The sequence below is a fragment of the Perna viridis genome, chromosome 5 (genome assembly GCF_037379345.1).
Source record: "Perna viridis isolate PV_CMFRI_1.1 ecotype Kerala chromosome 5, ASM3737934v1, whole genome shotgun sequence".
Taxonomy (NCBI): domain Eukaryota; kingdom Metazoa; phylum Mollusca; class Bivalvia; order Mytilida; family Mytilidae; genus Perna; species Perna viridis.
This window is the reverse complement of record NC_142449.1, coordinates 1343026-1370648: the sequence shown is the minus strand read 5'-3', so window position 1 is coordinate 1370648 and position 27623 is coordinate 1343026. Positions and strand designations below refer to the sequence as shown.

The window sequence follows — 27623 nt, the reverse complement described above, 5'->3', positions numbered from 1 at the left end:
AGTAGGCGCGTCAGTGGCATCGTTGACAGGGATAAGGTGGTTTTCATCCTGCCAGTCTTCTATGGTCTCCCCTCTTTTGTCCATGGTATTATATCCCCAATTTTGTGATTGGCTGTTGAAATCATCTACTATGAGGAATGAACTGTCTGGTATTTGTATGGTGTCTAGTGACAGTTTCTTATCACTGGGACAGTAGAAGTTAACGATGTTATACGAGCTTTTCCCAATAGTTGCTTTGATTTCAATGTATTCTGCTTCCTCCATAAACTTTTTTGTCTCTAAGGCATTAATGTTGTTTCTTACGAGAGTCATTACACCACCTTTCTTTCTTTCCTTTCTATCACTCCTGAAGACTTGGTATCCTCTGATCTTAAAAGGTTTGCCCTCTTGCAGACGTGTTTCTTCAATACAACAGATGTTCACATTGTTTTCATGAAGAAAGTGTTGAAGTTCTTCTCTCTTGTTTGATATCCCTTCTGTATTCCACTGCATGATGTTAATATGTGGTTGCTCTTTTCTTTTCGGTTTGATCTTTCCATGGTCAGTAGCTCTCCCTGTTTGTCCCCTGACTCCACAAGACGAAACTAAGGTACCTCCAGTAGCATTGGTTGGGCTCCTTCGAGACAGAGAGCCCGGCGCTGCACCTGCCTGGTGGGTCCTCACAGGGCGAGCACCAAATCGTTTGTTCATGGTTTCAAGTGTCATTTTGGCTGTTTGTGCGTGGTGTTGTGGTCTGTTCGAGTGCGCTATATCGCCCAACACCTCCGTCTTCAGCACCCTAGGTTTTCTGTCGGTGTTACCTCACCCTTAGCTTCTGAACAGAAGTTCTGATCCTGGTAGTACAGGGAGGAAGTTACAGATTCCAAGTTCAGGAAGAGTTTTCCTTCTCCTAGATGGGCTACCCTCCAAGGTTTACGAGCCCCATATACCCGAGGCTATCTGGTTTTAAGGCGCCAGTGACCCCCCTTCGCCCCTTCTCCAATCAGTCGAAACAGCCGGTCCAGGTCCACCAGTTGGTAAACCCCTCGTGAAGGTTGGAGTTGGACTTTAGTTGTCAGAGGCTGTTTGAGACGCACGCCGAAAGGGGCATTTAAAATGATATTGAGAGCCCATTCCCAACACCACTCCTTGGCTTTGACAGCCTTCCGCGATCAAGAGTTTTACTGTATAAGGGCATTGTATACCTGTGTAACACATATAAGAGATGACCCAGAATGACCTACCAATCAATCAAGTAAATGAGAAACCTGTATAAGTTATTGTTTGATAAAAGATGGGGGCAGGGGGCATGGATTTTTTTTGGAAAAAAATGATTGTTCCAAATTTTGGAAAAAAAATGACTATTTATATTGTATTGTATTGATAAATAAACAAACAAATTTGAGAATTTTATACGATTTGAGAAAAAAAAGACTCTTTTTGGCCGTTTTCAATAAGATTGTACTTTTTAAAATAATCTGTCCATTGTTGTTCAAAGCACTAGGTCATTTTTTTTGGTGGCATTAGACAAATCACAATTAACAATGATTTAAGCGACTATTTGTTTGTTGTTAGTGCATTGCTCACAGACTCATCAAGATAAAATATCAATGTGCACCAAGGATCCATTTCAGTAGTAAGTTTCATCACATTTATTTGTCAGTATACACTATACAGTAGTGATTTAATATAAAAGACCACTTTTACATTAAGAAAGGCAGTATATTGCTCATTGTCATATTGATATCAAATATTGAAATACATCTAATAACAGTATCACTATCAGTGCCTGTTCTTCTTAGACTTAGGTCAAAAGAGCTGGCCTGCTTATAAATTCACTGACTTTCTCCATAATAGACAAGTTTTCTTGTGTTAATAGCCAGACAATTTTTTTAAATATTCATAAGTTATCAAAGTTCTGACAAGTGCTCGAAACATACCGAAAAGAGTTCACCCCTCAAATTAATATAGAGGGAGCATTTGATTAAGAAATGATGCTCAACCACAACTTTATTAGTTGTACAGGTCAGACAGTTATGCTCAGGCCTATTAATACAAGTTTGTTAATAGCTGATGGTTTCATGTGCATTGTTATGGTGTATCCATCTGCACCATTTAAGAACCATTTGGTCACCTTTCATAGTTTTCATTTCCTCATCAACTACCCTGGATGTGACATTTTATGAGTAACTTGGAGGATGTTTCTAGAAAAGAAGAAGATCCTTACCCCACAAGATGCACTTTGAGCAGGTTTTTTTTTTATTATTTGTCTTATGGTCTGTATACAAAATGAAATTTTTGGAGAAAATTGGATTTTTATTTTCAGAGTTATGTATGGAACATTTTAGACATGTTTGATCACTATGATATCAAAATGAAAATCTTTCCTTATAAACCTCTGCTTTGGTTTATAATTTCTCTTTAGTCTTGTTCCTTCAATCTTAACCAACAAAACTGAACCGTATTGCTGACTGAGTGGTTTTTAGCTTCCTTGACTACCCTGTCAGGTCTCACAGCTGTCAGAGAGGGTCTCCAGTCTTACCACAACACTTGTTACTCCCGTAGTGGTATTAATTCAATGTGGATCTTGAAAAATACAAAAGATCTTTTGGAGACCCTCAATTCAAGATTATTATCAGAATATAATAGCATTAAAACCTATGATTTTTCAACATTGTACTTCTATTCCCCATACTCAGTTAAAATCCTGACTCAAAAGAATTATACATAATTGTTCCTACAAAAAAAAGATGGTACACCTAGATACAAATATATAGTTCTTGGTAGAGATTCCTCATACTTTGTAAAAAATAATTCCAAATCATCTTCCAAATATACAGAATAAGATGTTTTCAAAATGCTGGAATTTTTTATCAACAGTTATTGCACAGTGTGGTGGATTCGTTTTTCAACAAATGGTTGGCATCCCAGTGGGAACAAATTGTGCTCCTCTACTTGTTGACCTATTCATCAACTCTTATGTGTCTGATTTTATAGCTGATCTGATCTGAATGAAAGAACATCGTTTAGCTAGATCTTTTGATCTCAGTTTCCGCTATATAGATGACGTATTATCATTAAACAATCCTAGTTTTGGGGATTTGATACATCATATCTACCCCAAAATACTTGAGATAAAGGATACTACAGACACTGTGAAGTCAGCGTCATATCTTGATTTACACTTAGAGATCGATGGTAAAGAAAACTATTGACCAAACTACGACAAATGTGATGACTTTTCATTCAGAATTGTCAACTTTCATCTGTGGCAACATCCCTTCAGTACCTATGTATGGAGTTTTCACATCACAACTCATACATTATGCCAGAGGTTGCCGTAACTACACAGACTTTTTGTATATTGCACTAGACTTCTTACAATTAGGCTTCTGGAACAGGGTTATGTTGCTACAAGATTGAAGTCATCACTACTGAAGTTTTATGGTTGTCATCATGAACTCATGGATTGTTACGGTCACGTGTACCACGAAAACTGATTTGTTCAACGTGCATAGTTTTCCTTTCCTCTTTCCTCTACTATGAATTTGACTTTTTATGAACAACTCGGCAGTGTTTCTAGAAAAGCAAAGTATGCTTATCCTACTGGTACACCTGGTCCATGCTCCCAGTTTTTAGTGGAGTGCGGGTTGCTCATTTACAGTTTTCTGTTTTCCATGTCTGGTCTTTATCCCTGGATTACATTATTTTGATTTCCACTAGAATCTTAGTCCCTTTGATTACTCTTAGGAGGGGATGTTGTAACTTTTCTTATCTTTTTCTCTTGTAACAACTGATGATGTCATAGATGAATGACAGCAAAAATTTCTGCCATGGCAGATACCAAATGTCAAGCTGCCAAATATTCCAGAGCAATCATAGAGAAAAAGGTTTAATAACTTGTGAAATTAGAATATTGCAAAATATTAACATCACAACTAACTTACTGAGGCTTGTTTGTTATGATGTTAAAATAAAATAACTTGAGTTGATATTTTGTGATATTAAACTTTCGCTCATTATGAAACCTATATGTATCTTGTCAAATTTCTTCAAAATTTAAACTGCAATATATTGTAATGAACTCAATGTCTAAATACTTTTCTTTAAAAAGGGGGATGCTTTTTTACAACTGATGCTGCATCTTGATTAATCAGAATTTCTGAACATTGAACAGCAGATTAATATTATGAATCCAGGTTTGTATATGTTTTTTTTGTAAATAGTTGATTTTTCATTTCTGAGTTATCAAACTTTTTCTTATACCCTACCATGCTGAAAAGTTGTGTGTCTATCTCAGATGATAACTCAATAGCAGAACAATGGATTTTTTTAAACTTTGTGCATTTATTTATTACATGTACCATATTGTACACCATGGTGTATTTGTCAACATTTCTGGTTAAATGCACAATGTTTGGTAACATTTTTCTAAACAACTATTAATCATAGACACAAGATATTTGGTATACAACTTCAGTATGAAGTCCAGTATCATGGTATACAACTTCAGTCCAGTATCATGGAATACAACTTCAGTATGGAGTCCAGTATCATGGAATACAACTTCAGTATGGAGTCCAGTATCATGGTATACAACTTCAGTATGGAGTCCAGTATCATGGAATACAACTTCAGTATGGAGTCCAGTATCATGGAATACAATTTCAGTATGGAGTCCAGTATCATGGAATACAATTTCAGGTCCATTACACATCTACTTCCTGTGTACTGACTTGGTGTATTTTTGGCTGTGTTGCACTTGTGCAAAACCACTTTGTGAATATTGGTCAGCTGGGGAGGCAGGAAAATATTTTTGTTATATATTTCTCGGTGACTTTTAAACTACAACCTGTAGATATTTGATACACAACTTCAGTATGGGGTTCCATATAGTGAGATGCGATTTCAAGTCTGTCGCACTTCTACCCTCTGTTTACCCACTTGGTGTATTTTTTCAGCATTTTCGAACAAATACAAATGTAGGAAAATTTTTCCACAATAAATTATAGGAAAGTTTATGTTACAAATAGTACTTTAAGGCAACCCAGCCATTTCTGTCTTTGACCCATATTTTGTTTATAAATTATGGCAGTTGTCTAGTTTGATGCTAGATTGGGACAGGCATACAAATGTACATATATCATAAAAAGACATATTTTTAGTTTGAGCCTGCTTTTGGCATTTTTTTGTCTTGTTTTTTGTTTTCCAGCTTTTTGTTTTATTGTCATGTTTACATGTCATGGTAATTTCAGTTTTATGCTGTTTGTTTCATAAACCATTCTTATTTTGGAATTACATACATGTAACATATCAAGCAGTACAAGTTTATTAAGCCAATCAAGACCCCTCAATGGGCATCTGCATCACAAACACAAATAATTGGTGTATTAAAGACATATCCAGCTAATGACCTTGGGTTAGCCACTCGGCCCGCAATTCATGCAAATATGAATATGATTTGCGATGGGACATGGGTGTTTCAAAGTTACGCAGAAGTACAATGGTTAATGGGCTGAAGTGTGTCATGCTGAACTGCAGTGGTTAGAAGTGATTTTTCACTGCCAGTAGCAGTTGGGAAATGTGCTGACCACTCTATGGCTTTGTAATTCCCTGAAGTGTGGTGACCCCTTTGCTGTTTAGTTATGGTGATTTTTAAGACAAAATATACCTTTTTTAAAATACGCAAAACAAACATGTATTCATTACGGCTCCGTATAAAACACTGTAACGATGTTATGGGCTAAGCTATGAAATACACATACCTTTTGCTGATAAGGGATTGTAATATAATTTATAACAAAGTGGGAATTATAAACCCTGTGTAAGCAGATTGTTTTCAGTTGTACAAAAACTAATTGCATTTATTTTTGGATTTTTGATCCTTCAGTAAATATGTTTCGGTTAATTCTTTAGCTTGATAATATTTCTTATTGCAAAATAAAATTAAGATCTAGTCTATAAACATAGACCTGTAATTAAAGAGATATGCAATTAACTGAAATCTCATATTAACATGCAACGGTGTACGAGATCTCGTACTTACTTACAGTAATTGACAATGACAATTTGACTTTAAATGTGGATAACTAAAAAAAGGTATTGTGAATATTGAAATAAAACCTTCAGTTATTCATACTACAATATCTTAGCATCATGTTCATACAACATTTTTCTTTCTACCAAAACAAACAGTCACAATGTACCTACCTCCCAATTTTTACAAAAATGAATTATTTCACATTAACTTATCACAGCTTTTTTTTAAAGATAGAATGTATAATTGCAGTGTAGGATAAATGCAGTTAAAATAGTTTTTGAAAGTTAATGCAAATCAACTTTTGGACAGGTTTAAAAATTTGGGAAAAAGGTGAAATGGAACAAAAAATGAAGTTGGATACTGTTTAAGTATTGATTACAGTTTATACTTCAGAAATCAGTAGTAATGACTGACATTCAGTTTCTACATATTGGGAAAAAAGAGTTCTAAATAATATGGGAAGCACACAAGTATGATAACAGTTTTATTTTACATCTTTGAAAGTTTGTTCATGCTTCAGTTTTAACTAGAATCAAAAACCTCCAGTGCTAATGGCACTTTGATTTAAAAATAATTATGAACGTAACATTAACATTATCCTTTAGCAATACTAAAATTACTCTTAGGATCTTTAATCAAGATTACCTTTTATTTCCCTGATTTCTGTATTTATTGATGCCAATGTTATGTGTTCAATGTCATACAGTTTTCAAGCAAATCAATCATAGTGGTCATTATTTTTAACATTGACTTTCTTACACTTATAGATGAACGGAAATATTGATCTCATATTGTAAGATTTTAAATTATAAGAATAGGTGGTGAATTATTCATTCACTATTTATCACTACACTTTCAACTTCTCCTGTCACAAGAAGTGTTCATATTAATTTTCTTCTTAGTTTTACTAATCCACTAATCCTTTGGTTTGTTACTGGTTACTGTTACTTCTTTGTTTCACTAATGCTTTGGTTTGTTACAACTACTGGTTAGTGTTACTTCTTAGTTTCACTAATCCTTTGGTTTACTTCTTACATTGTAGTTTCACTTATCATTTGGTTTGTTCCAACTACTGGTTACTGTTACTTCTTAGTTTCACTAATGCTTTGGTTTGTTACTGGTAAGTGTTATGTCTTAGTTTTACTAATCCTTTGGTTTGTTACAACTACTGGTTAATGTTACTTCTTAGTTTCACTAATCCTTTGGTTTATTACTGGTTACTGTTACTTCTTAGTTTGACTAATCCTTTGGTTTGCTAAACTGCTGGTTAGTTTCACTTGTGACAGTATTCCACAATCCTATTAATGTTTACTACAAAGTATTTATCTGACTCAAATGAGCATGTCACAAGTATACTGGTACCTACGGTTGCATAAATGTATGTTTGTACCCTTTTATGGTAATTTGAATAGGTTACCAAAGCACTTCCATGTACACACTCATAATTACCCAACTTATTATAGTGTAGACCAAGGCACTTCCATGCATGATCTTTACATATATTGTATCCAACATACATGTACTTAATTTTTGACCATCACACTTCTCAGGCTTACAAAATATAAACAAGTTGTTATAGGAGTAATTGGCAAGTGCCCTGATACCACTGATGGACTTCATACCACTTATACCAGATCTAATAGTATGAAAGCTTCCTTAAGCTACATAACTCCCTGCCATGATTCTACATTTTTTTGTTAAACTATTTTACCCTTCATGTATTGACCCGAGATATTTTCCATTAGATGCAACTGGTTCTGTGAGCAATACTTCTGTTACAGAATATTTAAATCAAGTATATATTCAAGAGATGGATAAGAGAGATGAGTAAATCAATAAATGTGACTTTGACATTGGCCACAGAGGTCCAGTTCTATACTGTCTAATCAATAGATGTTATATATAAACTTGAGTTATGATAAAAGTTCACAATTTCTTTCTGTATAGTGAGTTATTCTGATTTAACAGGATTATTTGTGAGTAATCATTTTTGACATGGTAACTAATCATTTTCTATTTGTTTGTTATGCAGTTGTAGAATAGACCATAGATTTTTCTAATTCTCCCTTTTGCTGATTTACTGCTATTGTGAAGATTTTGTTTTAAATCCCAGCTGACATCCATTGTAATAATGATATAGATAGATCAGGTGGATACCTCTGGCTATTTTACAGCAAGTTTGTTTTCCCTTGTCTGATGTAGTTATATAACTAGACAAATATCAAGGAGATTTAAAATTTCAAAGTTATTTGAATATAAGTTACTACCTGAGGAAGTTCATCAGGTGATTGTCATTTAAGCAAGGGAAGATCAACTTTATTCTGTGTAGTTAACTCTACAGGACTTGTTCTAACACACATAGAGGAATATCAACAATAATACAGGTACCCTCCACATTGTCCTCTGTGAAAAAGACAAAGTTTTGTGAAATGAATAATTGTTGTTGTTTTTTTTCTATGGTTTACAATTTCAAGTAGATTTTAATTTTTTATCATTTTAAAAATATTTCAATCTAAGTTTGGTAGAAAGTTTAAATCTCCTTGTCTATTGTCCAGTGAATGACCCAAGGAAGTTTTATGGGGTCAAGGGAAAGCCAACTGTATCCCTGGACTATATTACTGACCATGATTTACATTATAAAGTGGAATAACAACAGTTTGATAGACTTCTCTGTGAAGGTAAACAGGGTTTGTTGGGATTAATTTATGTTTTGTTTTTTATGGTTTATAATTTTCCTTAGTTATACAATATTTTGTTTTACTTTCAGAGATAATTTGAATTTTAATCTTCTGTTAGTTCTATGTATCTAATCAATTTTGTACATCTGAAACCCAATGTTATACATTTGAAACCCAATGCTATACATTTGAAACACAACATCATGTTTTAAAACACATTATAAATTTGAAACACAAGATCAGTTGGTTATCGTTCTTGTCTTTAGACATACCAGTGGTATTTTAGAACATACTGGTTATGTTTTTTTTTTCTTTAGACATACCAGTGGTATTTTAGAACATAATGGTTATGTTTTTTTGTTCTTTAGACATACCAGTGGTATTTTAGAACATAATGGTTATGTTTTTTGTTCTTTAGACATACCAATGGTATTTAAAGTCATATCCTTTAGGTAAAAAATAATAAACACAACAAAATTATGAATAGATGTTAAAGTAGGAAAAAAACTGGAAAAAAAAAGTCTGATTAAAATAAAAATTACAATTCTTTGGTCCTTTTCACAAAATATCATAAATGTAAAATTAGATAGTTATGATGTCATAATAGTTCAAGTATTGTGACGTCATAACTTATGACTGCTATTACTCGTACAATTTTTGGTGAAAAGGGCCACTGACATACAATGTACAATCCTTAAGCATGTAGTATTTGTACATATATATGATCTTCTATAAAATCCACAACTTTTTGTTGTAGATTTCTAGTTCACCATAATGATAGAAATCAAGCATCAAGTTGAGAGTGAAGTTATGAGAAAACTTTATCATTACCAACAAGAAAATATTTTATGTGATGTATTGATCTTTGTTGGTGATGGAAGTGTTCCTGCCCATCGACTTGTACTGGCAGCTACTTGTCCTTATTTCAGCAGTTTTGAAGAGACTGAGTTACCATCATATAGACATTACAGCTGTCCACTTGACACTGTCAAAGGAGTTAATACTGTGTTGAAATATTTGTATACTGGTGAATTAATCTTTGACGAGTCCGATTTTAATGAAATTTTGCAACTTTGTAAAACTCTAAAATTATTAACTTTGGCAAGTTCTCTTAGTGACAAATATAGTAATCTGTATGGAAAGGTAGAAAATGAAGTGAAGTATTTAAACGTTTTAAATGTGGATCCTTTTGAATCTGAAAACAAAGTCAACGTATCTTCTGTAGAAATGAAGAGCAATAGATCTGAGAAATCTAGTTATGATATGGAGGATAATTCAAATGATGCTAACAATTGTCAAGTTTCCATGTATTTAACTACCAATGATTCCCAACAAGACAATCTATCAGACATAATTGATAGTAAATCTGATTTACTGATAGATAATGAATCTGACTGTTCTTCTAGTCAATTAAATACCACAGCTTTCACAAATAATGATATATGCTTTAACAAACTAAATAAAGACATGACAACAGTAAAGAATGAAGAAGAAAGTGATAAATTAGATGATTCAAACAGTAGCACATATAATGCGGTAGAAGATGAAAGTCAGATTGCTTTAGAAACACATGAAACGACTCTGGAAGAAAATCATGTATTCAGGTGTTCTAAATGTTTGCAAGAATTTACGTCCAGGGAAACATTTGTTGACCACATCAGGAATGACAATTGTCCTGATAATAATACGTATGAGGAGGAAACTGATACACAAAAGTACATTCAACATGTCACTCACCTCAATCGTAAAGGTATACATGTAATGGCAAACATGTTAGAAAAGAAGAAATTCTTGTCGGCTGTAGATAAAATTCCTGTAAATACGAGAAATGTAGTTGATGTGTTATTTCGGAAAAATGGGGAATATATTAAAAAAGACAATTTGACCTCCAAGGTGGAGGGAAAAATAACCACATTAAGATGTTTTGTGTGTAGAGAAGAGTTTTTAGACTTGGAAACTATATGTCAACATAAGAAATTGAACCATCCTAAGATTTTTAAAAGAGAGCTGAAACATTGTGAAGTTTGTGGAAGTAAAAAGACAACATGGATCAATATGATGGAGCATAAGTTAAAAGCACATGGCATAACAGAACATCTGGAAAATTACAACATATTGAGGTGTACTTACCAAGTAAGTTAAAAAACACACAGCATTACAACATCTAGATAGCTATAACATACTCTATGATTCTTATCAATTGAGTTAAAAGCACACAACGGGTAAAAAGGGACAATATCACATTGTAATTTGCCAATGGTATGGTTTTACCATTACAAGTAGAGTACATTTATGATATATAATATAAAATAGCTATTTATATGTATTCTATAAATGACAGAACTATCTGAGATGAAGTTTGTGATGTGATAACTTATATTTCAGGGTTGCCACTACATCACATTAAGAAAGTACCTATGGAATCTTCATCTGAAAACCCATGAAGAAAAAAAAGTCGTCTGTCATTACTGCAATAAAAAGTTTCAAAATGGGAGAACTTTCAAGGAACACTTACTCTCTCATGAAAAAGAAGCAACTATCAAATGTGACGTTTGTGGCAAAATGGTTGTGTCAAAATTACGTCTACAGGTAAATATTTGTTGATTGTAAGTATAACCAGTACCAACAGTTATTTGTTTATATATGTACTGACTTCTCAGTAGTAGGTGACTATATTTTTAAAATGTATAATCTGCCTAAGAATTATGATTACCATATGAAAAAATGAGCTCGGGTACATTTTTATACAATTTCTTAATTTTTGTAATTACGTCAAAAATTACTTGCTTATACTTTATACTTTTGTTAATTAAAAAAGAAGTATTTGGATTTGGCCAACCAAGCGAAATTTGTCTTGAAAACCACAGTGAAAGGATTCAAAACATATTTACACAGTATAAATAAGAGTTAATGAATTAAAGTGAGTATTAAAATGCTCCCATAAATTGCTATGTTATATTTCTTCTTTGTTTGCTCCCCCCATAAAAATCCAAGTAATTTTCAATGGCATGATGATCTCTTATATGAATATTGATGAGATTAAAAATTTTTACTTTAAGATATATAGCCTATTTGTAAAGTTGTGAATGAGTATCTCTTTATTGCTCATTTTTTTAGCTCACCTTGCCGAAGGCCATGTGAGCTATTGCCATCACTTGTTCAGCATGATTAAATCTATCTGTAGTTAAATTTTTGTTTTAATCTGTTAAGCAATGTTGGGAGTTAATTGCCCTTTTAGCTTACCTGGCCAAGGCCAGGTGAGCTATTGCAATCACTTGGCGTCTATCGACATTAACAATTTTTCAAAACTCTTCTCCTCTGACACTACTGGACCAATTGGAACCAAACTTGGTTTGAATGTTTCATTGGGTATCTTGCATAGAACTGATATGGGGATTTTTGATCTGTTGAAAAACCTGGCTGCTGTTACTGAAGTAGAACATTGGGGTCAGAAAGCAGTTTTTCGCATTAATCTTCAGAATCTTAGGTTAAGCCAAATTTTGACAAGGGTAAAGTGTTTAGCATGATGTGATCTATCTGTGGTCAGATTCTCATTTTAATCTGTTCAGCCCTGTTGGAGTTATTGCCCTTTTTTATGTTATTTTTTAGCTATTTTTAATGTTATTTCTTTTAAAAATCTTCTGTGTCACTTCTTGTCCAATCAGAACCAAACATGGTATGAATGTTTCTTAGGGTGTTTTGCATAGAATTGATTTTGGGATTTTGATCTGTCGAAAAACATGGTCGCCATTACTAAAAAATATAACATAGGGGCAGACTGAAGTTTTTCACATATATCTCCATAAGCCTTATCTGTAGCCAAATTCTGATAGGGTGAAAGTGTTCAGCATGATAAGCTCTATCTCATGTCAAATTTTCATTTTAATCTGTAAAGCCATGTTGGGAGTTATTGCCATTTTTGGACATTTTTTCCTATTTTTAATGTTCTTTCTTTCAAAAATCTTTTCCTCTGTCACTTCTTGATCAATCAGAACCAAACTTGGTATGACTATTCCTTAAGGTGTTCTGCTTAGAACTAATGTGGGGATATTTTATCTGTCAAAAAAACATGGTGGTTGTTTCTAAAAATAAAACATAGGGGTCAGACAGAAGTTTTTTGCATATATCTCAAAAACCATTTTGTTTAATTCTATCCATTGTCTAAATGATCCTTATTGTAAGACCTACAAAAGTCTGCATTGGGTCAAAATTGTCAGATGACTCTTTGTTAAGTTATTTTGATTGGAAATATTGTGTTTTTACAGTTTTCACCCAGTATCTATGATAGATAGACAGAAACTTTCAATTGCTGAAATGATCCTTATGATATTACAAAAGTACAAAAAGTCTTTTTGAGTCAAAATTGTTAGACAACTCCTTGTTAGAGTTACTGCCCTTGAAAGTCGAAACATTTAAGCAGGTGGTCAGTTCAGGCTCATGGGAGCCTCTTGTTTAAACAAAGGATTTATTTTTTATTTTATCCCTGACTAAGAGCCATTTAGTTTTAATAATGGTTTAATATGGATATGTCTATTATTTAGCCCAAATATATATACACATTTCTGTATATAGTTCTTAAGCTTCAATCATTATAAAATCCTTATGGGAATGATTTTTGAGTTGATAAGCCATGAGAAAGCCATTTGATATTAATTGCTTTTTTTTACTAATATGACATGCTTCTTAAATTTATTTTTCTTGATTTTTTAGACCCATATGAAAATACATACTATTTTTCTTGATTTTTTAGACCCATATGAAAATACATACTAAGCAAGAGAAAAACATGATGTGTCATTTATGTACAGAAAGATTTAAAAGTGAACCATTTCTGGAAGAACACATCTTACAGCATCATAAACAGATTCCTGAGGGTTGTGAAAATCGCTTGTAAGTACTGTATACAGCATTCATATGTTAATCTTCTGACAGTTGTAAATGTTAACCAAAGAAATAAACTGGAGTCAGGCTTAAAATACATTTGTTTCCTCTGAATACTACATCAAGTACAAATATTTCCTTTACAATGAATACTTACAAGTAGAACAACAGACCAGCAACTTCAGTGAATGGCAATTTTTTTTTCGTTTGCTTTACTTTAATGTTCCCTTTGAGTTTTTTCTATAGATTCAAATGAAAATATTTTCAAATAATAAGTTTTTTAATTGGGTTTTCGATCCTTTAGAATCAAAATACCTTATGTCACCGGTCCATCACTGGAACTTCCCTACTATTTCTGAACACTACACAAAAATATAGTCCAAATGTAATTCCTTTCATATCATTCAATACCACTTTTATATTCAGTAAAAATGTTTCTTGCAATTAATCAGCTCAGTAATATTCTATTATTTCTGCAAATAAAATTAAGATCTAGTCTTCATATTAACTCAAGATTTGAGGGACTCCTTTTTGGCCTTGAAAGATATTTACTAATAAATTTGCTTTTAGAGAATTTTTTTCTTGCAGTGTTGTGTCTGGAAGCATAAAATTTGTTAATTATTTTCATTGTAACACACTTTTAAGTCAAAGTCTCAATCCTATCATTCATATTTTACCTTTTATAAACAGGAAGTGAAGAGCTGTGATTTAATTTAACCAAGTAAAATTGTGGGAAAATTCAAATTAATAAAAGTATCAAGTTTTTGAAAATCTTGTGTTTAGGAAATTATTTTCTTAAGCTGGTATTGATTTTATTTAAGTATAATTGTTATGTAGGATAAATACTCTGTTAATATAACTTCTGAATGTAACTTTAACTTTTGGATAGATTTAAAGATGGGGGAAAAAGGTGAAATGGAATAAAATTTGTAAATGTGTGTGAAGTTGGTTCAGTAGTATAGATTGACTTTCTGTATTAAAAGACAGTCCTTAATAGTATTTAAAATGTAATGTATGATCTCAATTTTATTTAACGTCATATGATCTTTGAAATTTTGTTCATGCTACATTTCACAAGAATCAAAAACCACCAGTGCCATCAGCACTTTGATTGGTCTTACACATGTTCAGAATCATGAGAAAAATGGCTTAGCTCCTTTGGTTTTCGTCTTCATTTCAGTGAGTTAATAATGGAAACAAGAAATGTTAATATAGATTTTATTCTGTTGGGTTAAGGTTCACCTTAGAATTACGTGCAACCTTCCATTCAAAGCTTTTAGAGCAGTTTTACATGTATTTACTAAATTAGTTTAATGTTAATTTTAGCAATTTTTTCTTACAACAGATTGTGTTGTTCTAAGTGTGATTATAGAACATTGTATGGATATCGTATGAGAAAACATGAAAGGCATCATCAGCGACAAGGTTTGTGATTATTAGCCCATGTACATACCAGTAATATCTTTTTTCTAAAACAAAAAATTGGTAATTATACATTTGTACCGCTGGCAAACAAATTTGGGGTTATATTGCAATCACTGTATCTGTTTCCTTATCTTGTAAGGTTAATTCTTGCTAAATCAATCAAGGGATTTGACAAAATTTTGTAGAAAGATAAGATGATGTAGATTTACATGAAGGATAATAATCATTTTCAATACAACTCTAGGGTCATACATTGTAAATTCCCCTGAAACTCCTCTAAGGATTTTAGAAGACTAGGTCATAATGCTTACAAAGGTAGATGATCTAATTTTACGGATTTTTAGACATTATGTTCTCCTATTGCAATGAAGAAATTTTTTATGAAACTTTGTAGGAAGTTTGCTATCATATTTAGATGTGCATAAAGGATATATAATACATGTACATATATGAAACTACATTCAGAATTTTTGTGATTCAAGTCACTGGGGAAAAATGTATGGTTTTATTGTTGCAATTCGCCATTTGGAAAAAAAATGAAATCAGGAATGGTCCATATTTGGGATTAATTTTTACTTTGCAAAATCAAAGTTTATACAGAGATTTCCTTACAAACTCCAAAAGTCATGTCAATCAACTGTTAGTTGGATGCAATACACATCTACAGTCAATTATTACTTTCACATTCAACAGGGATCTAATCACAGGTAAAAAATGGTGTACTGGTTATTAAACTTTGTCATGAAATAAAAGAAAACAATGTCAGATGTTTTGGTCAGCTTCTTCTATCATAAAGCTTTAATATTAATAAACACATGCTGACAGTTTTAAATACACTTAAAAAAGAAACAGAATGTTTATATTTAAATTGTTTTAATTGGATGACAGTAGTGTTTAAGTAATGGACTATAAAATTATTTTAAATTATAAAAATCATAGAATAAGTCCCCTTATGAAGAGGTCTTTGACATTGTTGTGTAATAAACCTTGTGGCCTCCTGGAAATTGAGGGAGATTTGGTAATCATACAGAATGTGAGTTTTTATTTATTGAAAAACATGTCAAAATTTCCAAATTAATAGTATTGTAAATTTGATTTAAGGATAACTTTGTATGCAAAACCCAATGGTACTGAAAATCCACATTTTTTACCTTTTGTACTAATTGACAATGTGGAGGCACAACATTCATGTAAACAATATTCATACAAGGAATATGAAGTACAGTATTATTTTGACTACTTTTGATTAACATACACACAGGTTATACACTTACAATACATACATATCTATGTTCAATGTGTTTTTGGTACTACATAAAGGGGTGGGTATTTGATCGCGAATGAGAAAGTGAGAGAACTGTAATGTTTTAGTGCATTTGAAGTAGAGGTAACTTCTACGTAAGGATTGTCATTGCCACCTTATAATGAGTTCAACCCTGCCAAATCCCAAGTCAGGTACCTCTAGCTTTTGTTAAATCTGTGCAATTTTGAATTTTGTTTTTAATTGTTCAGGGTACAGTTTATTGCCTTTTATACTGAGGCAGAATTAATTATTTCAGGAACCAGTCAAGAGTAGACTGTGGCTGTAGGGTATATCTCATTGTTCAATGAAGGCATACAGTATGGCTGGGTTGTGCCACTTTGGGACGTTATATTTTTTAAATCAACTCCATATTTCTGCTGTAATGAGGAACATTTATGTAGTTTCCTTCTTTATTCCATCCAATATAAGCAATTGTTGATAAGTTTTATTTGTTTTTCAGAGAATCCAGAAATTGTGCCGAGAACCCCCTGTGAAGTTTGTGGCAAGTTAGTGATGACTGAAAATTACAAGTCACATTATAAATATGCACATGGTAAGTTTAATTACTTACTTGAAATCTACTTCTACAGCACCGGAGTAAATTGCCAAGATGTTTTTATTTTGCATCTACATGATTCACCATCTAGGATGGCTTATTTTTAGATAGGTACAAGGGGAAATATTTTATGTACAGTATTCAAGTGCAGTATTGAAAGGGTGTCTGTGATAAGGAAGTGGAAAATGAAATAAAACATTGAAGTGATCATTGCATGTACTTGATATAAATAAAAAGAGTACTGTAAAAATATCAATTTTCACATACTCTGTCAAATGAACCTATTTGCAGGTATCATCTTTCACTGTTTCAAAATATGATTAGTGTTTTATTGTGTTAAAAATCAATTTCGTGGGTACTAATTTTCTTGCTTATCTATCCACTGTGAAAATAGCAAAAAAATTAGTACACTGTGAAAGTTAATATGTTTACTGTACATAAAAATCAATAAACAATTCTTTTAATTACATTTCATATGTTTCTCTGATTTTATTTTTATTTTTATCTTAATATACATTGAACATAAGCAATGCTCAGTGATCTATGAAAATAGTCCAGTTAAAGGTGGGCATGGTCTATATACATGTAAATACCTGGTAGATGGGTTTCAACTTAGAAACATTGTGTGTAAAGCCAATTATCCGATGAGATTAGTGTCTTTTATTTATAAGCACAGCAAATGTAATTATTTATATAGTACTGTAGAGGTGCTGGATATGTTGGAAGTCATGAAATGAGATTTAGTTATGTCTGTAGTTACTTCATTTTAAGTTTTCTACAAGTGTGTTTGTATAATACTCAGATTGTGTGTTGTTGGCCACCTCAACAAAAATTACTGGTATTTTGTTTAGGTCAACCTCTGCTTTGTTCTGGTCTCAGCTTGAAATATCAATTTCTTTATTGGTAATGCCAAGTCTCTTAGAGTTCCTTTTTAGCTACTTAAAAAATGCAGATTTCCTCATTTTAAAACATACTGTATTGTAAGAATGTTAGCAAGAATTCATTACAAACTTAGTTTGTTACGATGGTGTCATGGCCTGTTTATAAACTCAACAATTAGATTTCTTTCTAGACTTGTGGTATATATGTTGGTAAATAAACCAAGTTTAAAGGTACTGTATAAATGTACTGTATAAAGGTACTGTATAAATGGAAATTTCTAATAGTCCTATTATTTTGCTGTTATTAAATGACATGTAAAAATTACTTAAAGATGCTTTATATAAATGATACACTTCCCTAGTACCGCTAAAGACAGAAAAAATAAGATTCAGTGAAAAAATAATATACACATTTTGGATACAAAAATTTTGTTCCACAAAAGAAAAACCAGTTCTTTATGGTATGTTGTAACCCCTCTGTCTATCCATCTTGTAATATTAATTCTTCCTCAACTGTCTGATGGATTTACATGAAACTTCACTATCTGGATATACTACAATGTATGTAAGTGTAAGATAATTAATATTTGATGCTTACAGGTTCAGAGTCCAAGAGGTATTGTGTGTATTTGATGCTTACAGGTTCAGAGTCCAAGAGGTTTTGCATGTATTTGATGCTTACAGGTTCAGAGTTCAAGAGGTGTTGTGTGTATTTGATGCTTACAGGTTCAGAGTTCAAGAGGTGTTGTGTGTATTTGATATCTAGATTTACGATAGAATGTTTTTATTGCTAGGAGAGAAACATATCAAATGTACATATGAGGGATGTAGTTATGCCACTTCTGAGAAACGTAAAATGGAAAACCATATACTTAGCAGGCACAAGGTTTGTTTGACAATATACTGTTTTTATATTAAGACTTCTTTGCCTTGTAGAAACCACGTAGATCTTTTCTTTATAATGAATACAAAAATTGTAGTACCACGTAGCAAATTATACATGGACTGTGTGAACATCAGTCCCCAAAGTGGGAGGTAATTATACATGGACTGTGTGAACATCTTTATCCCCTAAGTGGGAGGTAATTATACATGGACTGTGTGAACATCAATCCCCAAAGTGGGAGGTAATGATATATGGACTGTGTGAACATCAATCCCCTAAGAGGGAGGTATATCATTATGTACCTCTGTTCATCTGACTGTCCACAGTTCTAATCCTCAACTCCTCTTTAACCATATGGAATTTGATGAAACTTTCACTAAATCTTTTTTTATATGATTCCATTGTGCACCTTCTATTTTGTTTTTCCATCTGAGTGATTTTGGGATTTCTTTTATGGGTGGGGATATCGTGTAGTAAATTTTGCTCTCAGATTTTCTAGTTAAATTTTCAGGTGATGTGTACATTGCATATCATCAAGTATTTCCAGCTTGAGTAACATTTGATAAACTATTTATTGTACTAATAACTATTTTTGTAGGACATTAAACCATTCAGCTGTCAGTTCTGTAACTACAGATGTAAACTAAGAGGAAATCTTACTAAACATTTATCCAGCCAGCATCAGTACGAGGAAATGACTCTTACAAAAAGACGAAAACTGGCATTTGAAACTGGAGAAAACTATCCATCCACTATTATTGGAAACAGAGCTATGGATCGGAAGCTTGAAGAAGACAGCAATTTTGATATTAATTGTTGAATTACTTACTTGCACTCATGATTAACATGAAACTAATTCTTGAACAATTTATGTATTTTAGTGTTTAGTTAAAACCCTAACTTACAGATGATCTGAGTTAGGTCTATAAGTGAGTAGTTTATTGACTGAGTTTGGTCTATAACTGAGTAGTTTATAGACAGAGTTGGGCCTGTAACTGAGTGGTTTATTGATCAAGTTGGGTCTATAACTAAGTAGATTATTGATTGAGTTTGGTCTATAACTGAGCAGTTTATTGATTGAGTTGGGTCTATAAATGAGTAGTTTATTGATCAAGTTGGGTCTACAGCTAAGTAGATTATTCATTGAGTTGGGCCCATAACTGAGCAGTTTATTGACTATTGTCTATAAATGAGTAGTTTATCGTGATGGGCTTCGCCAATGTCACAATTTGCGATTTTTTATTTGATCTGGCAACAGAAATAACCTGTTGGCAATTTTATTGGCGCCTAGGTTTTGTATATTAAAATTGACAAAATGTTAGTCAGCAACGGATATTCTCTCCATGTCCAATCAAACAATTGTGTTGACACTTGGTCAAAGTTAATTGACCATTACCAATTTGCGACTGAAGCCAATTAAAGGTAGTTAGACCAGGGGACCATGACTCACAATATCCTGATGGGAGGTGCCAATCAGATGTAAATATGATATTGAGCCAATCAAAACTCTCATTATCTGGTCAAAGGTAAACACAATCATGGCCATGTGGCTATACACAGGCTTCACAGCCCTATTAAACCATATGATATATTCAGAAACAGATTTACCTTATAACAGAATAAATTAAATTCCAATTAACAATGACCATCCCATCAGGAAGTGTCTAAAACACTTCGTAATGCAATAATTGATGAAAGAAAGTGGATGACATTTGTTTACACTTTTGTCATGTGGCTCTTTGGCAGGAAAATTAGTAAATCTAATTAAGGAAATACTGAGGACATTATGTAATAATGATTCAGATATCGAGCAGGAGTACCAGTGATAATTAAAAAGGGAAATAATAAATGGTCCATGGTAGTTTGCTAGAAATTTTATCATTTGAAAAAAGAATCAAACTTGTTGAAAATTTACAGATAAAAAATCATTATAATTTTAGTTAAATTTAATTAGACCACAAACGATAAAGGTCGACATGTTTAAAATCAGGGACTATATGAGCATAGTAATATTAAGTCCTTGATAGAAATAAAACACCAGTTTCTGGAGTAGTACTTCATTATTTTGCATATGAAAAGTGAATAATGGTTTTAGATCCTGACTAAGACAAGAGCTAAAAACCTGCTTTATACATGCATCAAAAGTGAATTGATGAATTGACAAAGATAACTCATCAGTGGACTTAATACTGTCATAAATTGACAGCTGACAATTTTTCTGGCGACAGAATTTTGGAAGCCAGAGCAGCCCCTGGTTTATTGACCAAGTTGGGTCTATAACTAAGTAGATTATTGATTGAGTTGGGTCTGTAACTGAGCAGTTTATTGATTGAGTTGGGTCTGTAACTGAACAGTTAATTGACTGAGTTGGGTCTATAACTGAGTAGTTTATTGATCGAATTGAGTCTATAACTAAGTAGATTTTTGAGTTGGGTCTATAACTGAGTAGTTTATTGACCGAGTTGGGTCTTTAACTGAGTAGTTTATTGACCAAAGTTGGGTCTATAACTAAGCAGTTTATTGAAGGAGTTGGGTCTATAACTAAGTAGATTATTGATTGAATTGGGTCTACAATTGAGTAGTTTATTGACTGGGTCTATAACTAGTAGTTCATTGACATAACAAAGCACATCACTTATGAATGTTACTATGAATAAAACATTCCAAAGTTATGGAGTCATATTGCTTCCACATGAAGAAAACTTGTATATATGATTTTATTTATTTCCAATCTTTATAGGAGACACCAATACCAAGTATCAGTAGACATTTCTGAATGATATGACCTTGTTGTGTTATTACATGATATAAATCTGGGGAGATATTTGTAAAATAATCATTATGTCCAGAATTGGTAAACAATTTTGAAATGTTATGATGAAGTCAGTGTCAGCATATATAATGTCATACACATAGAAAAAACCAGTCATGCTGAAGCTGTGTACCAAACTACAAATTCTTCATATTACGGGCTTTATGATATTATGAGCCATTTATTACTCATGATACACCTGTTTGTTTTAGGAAACAGGAAGTGGTAGTTGCTTGAGTGCTGAAAAGTAAAGTATCGAACAAAACCTGTAACTTGTTTTGCATTGACCAGTCATTGTGTCCATAGTAAAATATAAGTCCCTATGTTTAAGTGCATCAAAAACTAATATTGTGTTCACACTTGCCCAAAGTGAACCGAGTTCAGGCTGCTGTGGTTGTATTATGTTGCACTCAACAAAGCTCTGTATTAGCCTATCAAGTGCAATAACTCTATACTGATATTTAGCACAATAAGTACACAAAAATGGTGACAGATAGCAGAGAAGTGTGAACAGATATACCATACTGGAATCTTATTGGTCATGTACATTTACTAAGTTTTGAAAAGTCATGAATAATATATTACAGCATAACAATTATATACATTTTATTGGTCAGAAATAAACACAGAAGACATTATAGAACACTTGAATAAAGAGAAATAAATAGAAACATGAAGACATACAACAAAAAACTGACATTAGTTTTACAGGTTGGTTAATTTAAATGTGATCAATAATGAGCCAATCAAAAGATAAACCTATCCTTTATAGCCATTGTTTGACTAGTTTATATTTTTTTAATACAGTTCATCTGTAACTAAGTTCTAATTTTAGACATGTTAAACACAAATCAATAAGGGTGATTCTTGATGGATCTCTAATTTTGTACTATAATTAAATATAGCATTTGTTTCATTATAGAATTACTCAAAAGTCCAGGTAACAATTTCATAACATTTTGAAGACTTGGGCCAATTTTATGGCAAAAAATTAACTTGAACCCTAATACAACATGAAACCACATACCAAAAGTTAAATCTGTGATCACCAAAAGAGTTTGGAAGAGTGTTCATCTACCAAACTTTCAAATGAAAAAGGTCTGGAAATTCTCCCAAAATCTGTGGAGCTGAATGAAATGTTAACTTGAATTGTAAAACCTTAATATACAAAATTTCAACGAGCATCAAAAAAAAAAAAAAAATAGAAGGAAAATTATTAGTTGCAGAATAACAGACAAGTAAATCTATATGCACCAGCCACTTCCTTAATTAACAGGGCTACCTAAGTTTGGAGTGACTTTAAAAAGCACTTTCAGTCAACTTCTCATTGCAATGTCACCTGATCTTATGCCTGTTGACTCCCGTTGACCTCAATATAATTGAATAACGTTTCTGGAACAGAAGTGAATGTGAAAATCATCTATATTAAGATGGATACGTAAAAAAATATATCTTAAAACTTCACCTAAATCAAAGAATTCACAAAACTACTCCTGGCTTTTAATTCAAGTATGCATTAAATGTTTAACTGTATAATTTAAACTTTCACTGAAAGTAATTTCTATTTAAATAATTCAATAACTCGAATCAACAATAAATTAAAAAGAAGCATACATACAGCTGATAAATGTTTCATAATAAAACACTAACCAGGCTACTCCTGATGCTAAATCAAAGCTGATAGGAAATGGCTGCCAATTCAACATTTGAGGAACTACTGTCAAAAACCAGATATAAGTTGTGACCGGTACACTTTCGGCAGGTATGAAAAATATTTCAAAAATAAAGCTGATACACAATAAAAAAAGTACACCATTAGCAAGAAAATACAAATCATAACATCAGGAGACTGTAACCCAAATCTATACAGCTGCCATTATATGTTAATTAGTTCAACTTGAAATTGCGATGAAAACCTGAATAATCTGGAAAACCAGAAACCTGTCTTAACCAGACATCTTTTGAGGTTCCCTTATGTCAGTTCTAGTTAGAACCTGTATAACCTAAGTATCTGTGTTAACCAAACAATCTGGGAGGAGATCGGTTTCTTTGTATACTCTTTCTGACTATTTTTGGGGAAATAAGTTACATCACATTGTTCCATACCTTATATTCCATTAGCGGATTCTTATGCCAAAAACTAAATAACTGATTAAACTATACATAAAATTCAATTTGATATCTTAAAGGGATGGACATAGAACTGTATTGATAGCACTACATGTAACCCAATCAAATTATTGCACTATGTCAACAGCTGTATTCCTATATATTCATACATGTAGTACAAATATAGACTTAAGGTTTTCTAAGATTGTCTCCTATCCAACAGAACAACCTTTATACATTTAATCTATATATGTTATAACAGAAAAAAAAATGGAAAGATACAATTTCAAATTCTTGTTCTGATCACATAATACTATATTTTGATTTGATTTTTTCAGATTTCTGTATAAAGTACTACTGCTAAACATGCTATAAAATATATAGTCCAGGACCCCCCCCCCCAAAAAAAAAAAAAAAACAAAAAAAAACAACAAAAAACAACAAAACCAAATCTGATACAGTATTAATGCTAGAGCATCTTATTTAAATATAACTTTCAACCTAGCATTCTTACATATTCAAATTTGATAATTCCTTCCAACATATCACCCTATCATTTGAAATTTTCTGTGACAGACTCTTTCAGAGTACTTTTAAGGAAGGAATAAAGTGGAAACATTCTCTTTCCCAAGAGATTTAAAATGTCATAAATTTGTACATTTACACATTTATGTTGATGAAATGTATTTCCAATATACTATCTTCCCCTAAAATGGCTGTGCATGTGAAAAGCAAAGTTTTATCTTACATAATTTGAGATAAAGCAAACTAAATTCAGAGTCTTGTCCTAAATATTGACAAGTTAGGAAGAACCATAAAATATCACCTACTTTAAACTCAAACAATCTATTTTTCTAAAAATTCAACAAATCAGTCAGAAACAAGCAAATTAACTTTGGTTAGGCCTATCAACAAATCATAGTACCGTCAGGAGAAAACTGCATCACAATAAACTAAACATAAAACAATGTCAGAGCACAAAGAAAACATTCTGTCCTTTAAAGTGATTTCAATGAAATAACTTCAATTTCAGAAATAAAGCACTATTCAAAAAATCTCCAAACTTGATAATAGAAAGTTTCACAGAAAAAATTCACATTCACCAAACCTGTTGAGTTATTTTTTGAAGAGTTCTTTAAAGGGAAGAAATCCTGAAATTTATGTTGTGAATAAAGGAATGTTTCCAGAAGACCCATGTCTGATTAGATACACAAGCTCTAGACATATCAATAATAAATTAGTAAAAAATACATAAAAATTCAGGCAAGCAATAAAATTCTGAGAATAACTCCTCAAATGCTTATGAAAATAAGAAACCCTACTGTTATTCCAGGTAAGTTTCTGTTACAAGAAACAATTGAGATGACATTGGTATAAATTTATCTATTACTTGACTTTACATAGACAGGTATCAAAACTTATAGAAACCTAAGCATCAACAATCAATTTAACAATGCAAATAAAATGGAGAACACACTTTGAAAATTATAAAAAGAACTTGCAGCCATGCAACACAAATGATTAACATACTATAACATGTACATATCTCTCACAAGTACAACCAGAAAAATAAAAACCAAACCGAACCACAATGATAAAGATAAAATTGGAAGCTCAAGCACTATTCTTATGAAATATTTACAGTCTCATATATACATTTTATTTTCTATTTATCCGAAAATTCACAGAATTTTCAAAATTTATTTTATGCATTTCAACTATAATGCAAAAAATGACATTGTATATTCCACAATCAAATTATTACAAAACTTTAATCTATTTACACATTATGCATTTATTTACATATTAAACTGTTTTCTTAATATGAGGATATTAGTTCTCCACTGAAAACTGAACTTAACTTCTCTAGATATAACAGTTTGTTCAACAAACTTGATATCTTATTAATTGTATAGTGAAAAATCAAAGAAATTTGGCATTATTAATATCAAAAGCCAAATGCAGGTAATGGAAACCTTTCCAATTTAAAACACATAACTCATTTTTAAATTTTGTGTATTAACAGTATTCATCTTTTAAATTTGAGTGCACAATCTGCAGTTTTAAATTACTGAAAATGAAAGTACATTCACCCAGACTAATCTGCATATCTTAGCGGTGGGGTAAACTCATGTAATCCTAGTTTCTTCCTAAAAAAAGTTGTAACATTGGGTATATAGTCTTCTTATTGTTTATTAAAATGTAAAAACCTACATCCATGTATACATGAAAGACATACTCATACTAATAAATAACTGAATAGTTCTTATGTGGTAATTTTAGTTTTAAGTTGAAAAATAACAGTTATAACAATCAGGATGACCCTGTTACTATGACAACAACATTCTTCTACCACCCAGTTAAAAAATAAAATCTAATTTAAAACTGGATTTGGGTGAATGTGGCTATTATTGGTTTTGAAAAATATTGGTTTGTTACTTGAAGTAATAAATGTATCCTCTTTACAAGATCATAAAATAATGTTTAAATTTAACATTTCACTAAAGCTATATACAGAATCATTCAACAGTTTACTTTCTTTACTGTTGACAACTTTATTATTTGTTGTACAGGTAATTATTACCATCATCAATAGACACTTAGTAATCTAAAAGCACTGTACTATTAAAACCACATAAATATAACACCTGTATGCTTTTGGCATAATCACAAACATTAAATTGTACAATATCATGATTTTGTTACTAAATTGATATTTTTAACCGGAAAAATTCTCCATGCTGTGATCAGAACAAGTAGTATAATACAACAGTTCTCAATGCTGTGGTCAGAACAAGCAGTATAGAACAACATAGTCCAGGATTTGATGTTATGTAGAAACATGGTTGTAATCAGCTATACTTGGTATCTGGATATGACTTTACTCTCTTCTCAAATGATCCTTTGAAGTCCATGACTTGTATCCATAGTGATGTATAACACATAAAATAAACAATTAACAGTCCAACAAAAGCTAACAGAATTGTCTTGTTTTTACAGAACCTGATCTGCACCATTTTAGTTGCAGACAATTTTAGACTAGTCACAAGAAACATCAGAACTATAATTATGATGAGGAATGTAGACATGAAGGAACCTCCACTTGGTATTATCTGTAAACATAGAAAATATCATACATGCAACAACCTCCAAAAACAAGGCTTAATTTCAATATTATGTATTTTGAAAGTACTTTTATTTGTGGCTACCAATTTTCGTAGTCTAACAAAAAATGTAAGTTCTTAGGTTCTTGAATTCATGGATTTGACAACTCCATCATACAAATGTATTGGAAATATCCTTTTTGTTGAAAACCAAATTTTGTGGCTTACCAAATTCATGAAAACCACGAAAATTGATACCCCACGATCAGTAATACTTTCACAGTATATAATTCATTGTAGTAGTAATGCCTTCATACATCAATGAACAATCTGGAATCTGAAGATTATCTATCCCTTGTAATGAGTAAACTTCCAACATACAAAATTGTGGCCCACTGTAGACTATCTTGGTAATTCTTATTTGCCATTTTAAGATACAAAAAAAAATAAAAAATCTTAAAATCTTTCTGTGTTTCTATATGTTTTGCCATGTTAATATTGTAGGAGACAACTAGAAATCAGTCTTCAAATTTGATAATTGTCATATATTCTGTATATATTAGCCTGTTTTAACATCCGAAATGGCACAAATGCGGTATGCTCTAAAATCTGTTGATTTCCCACGAGAATCTTGGTTCAATTGATATGAATACTCTTTCCTAACTGTGATGACTCGAATATTTTTCAATCAAAACAGAAAGTGCGGGTAATATTTACTTTCCACAAGTTTCTCTCAAATTTTCAGTGATCTTTGGGTTGCTTATGACCAGGGAACCAGATTAGGAACCAGATTAAACAAATGGCAATGACTATTTATATATATATACCAGGGCCCTGGAAATGTATATGACGTATACAGTCAATTGTAACGAGCCCCTGTGTCTGAATCAGAAACTTGGTAGTGTTCAATGCTTTCCAATCATTCCATCTTTGAATGTAAACTTCCCGTTCTCATACAAGCAAAAAAAC

At 32.0% G+C, this 27623-nt stretch overlaps 2 protein-coding genes across 10 annotated transcripts in view; one reads left to right on the top strand and one right to left on the bottom strand.

The window, feature by feature from the left end:
- Window positions 1–1515: 1515 nt before the first annotated feature.
- Window positions 1516–22648, top strand: LOC148615539 (uncharacterized). 4 transcript variants are annotated; one of them, XM_088581872.1, is made up of 10 exons: window positions 1516–1615; window positions 4094–4178; window positions 6787–6812; window positions 9455–10830; window positions 11083–11286; window positions 13448–13587; window positions 14924–15003; window positions 16767–16859; window positions 18538–18629; window positions 19228–22648. In XM_088581872.1, the coding sequence occupies exons 4-10, from the start codon at window positions 9472–9474 to the stop codon at window positions 19447–19449; spliced, it is 2190 nt and encodes a 729-aa protein (XP_088437998.1). In that variant the 5' UTR covers window positions 1516–1615; window positions 4094–4178; window positions 6787–6812; window positions 9455–9471; the 3' UTR covers window positions 19450–22648. The 4 variants fall into 4 exon arrangements, with proteins under 4 accessions (XP_088437998.1, XP_088437997.1, XP_088437996.1 ...); XM_088581871.1 differs by lacking the exon at window positions 6787–6812; XM_088581874.1 differs by lacking the exon at window positions 4094–4178 and having other exon boundaries at window positions 1536–1615.
- The window catches only part of LOC148615538 (uncharacterized), a 62825-nt gene continuing 57232 nt past the window's right edge, over window positions 22031–27623 (bottom strand). For all 6 annotated transcript variants that reach the window (XM_088581865.1, XM_088581867.1, XM_088581868.1 and 3 more), the window contains one exon: window positions 22031–26663. In XM_088581865.1, coding sequence (XP_088437991.1) covers window positions 26403–26663 — 261 coding nt within the window. In that variant the 3' untranslated portion in view covers window positions 22031–26402. The remainder of the gene's footprint in view (window positions 26664–27623) is intronic.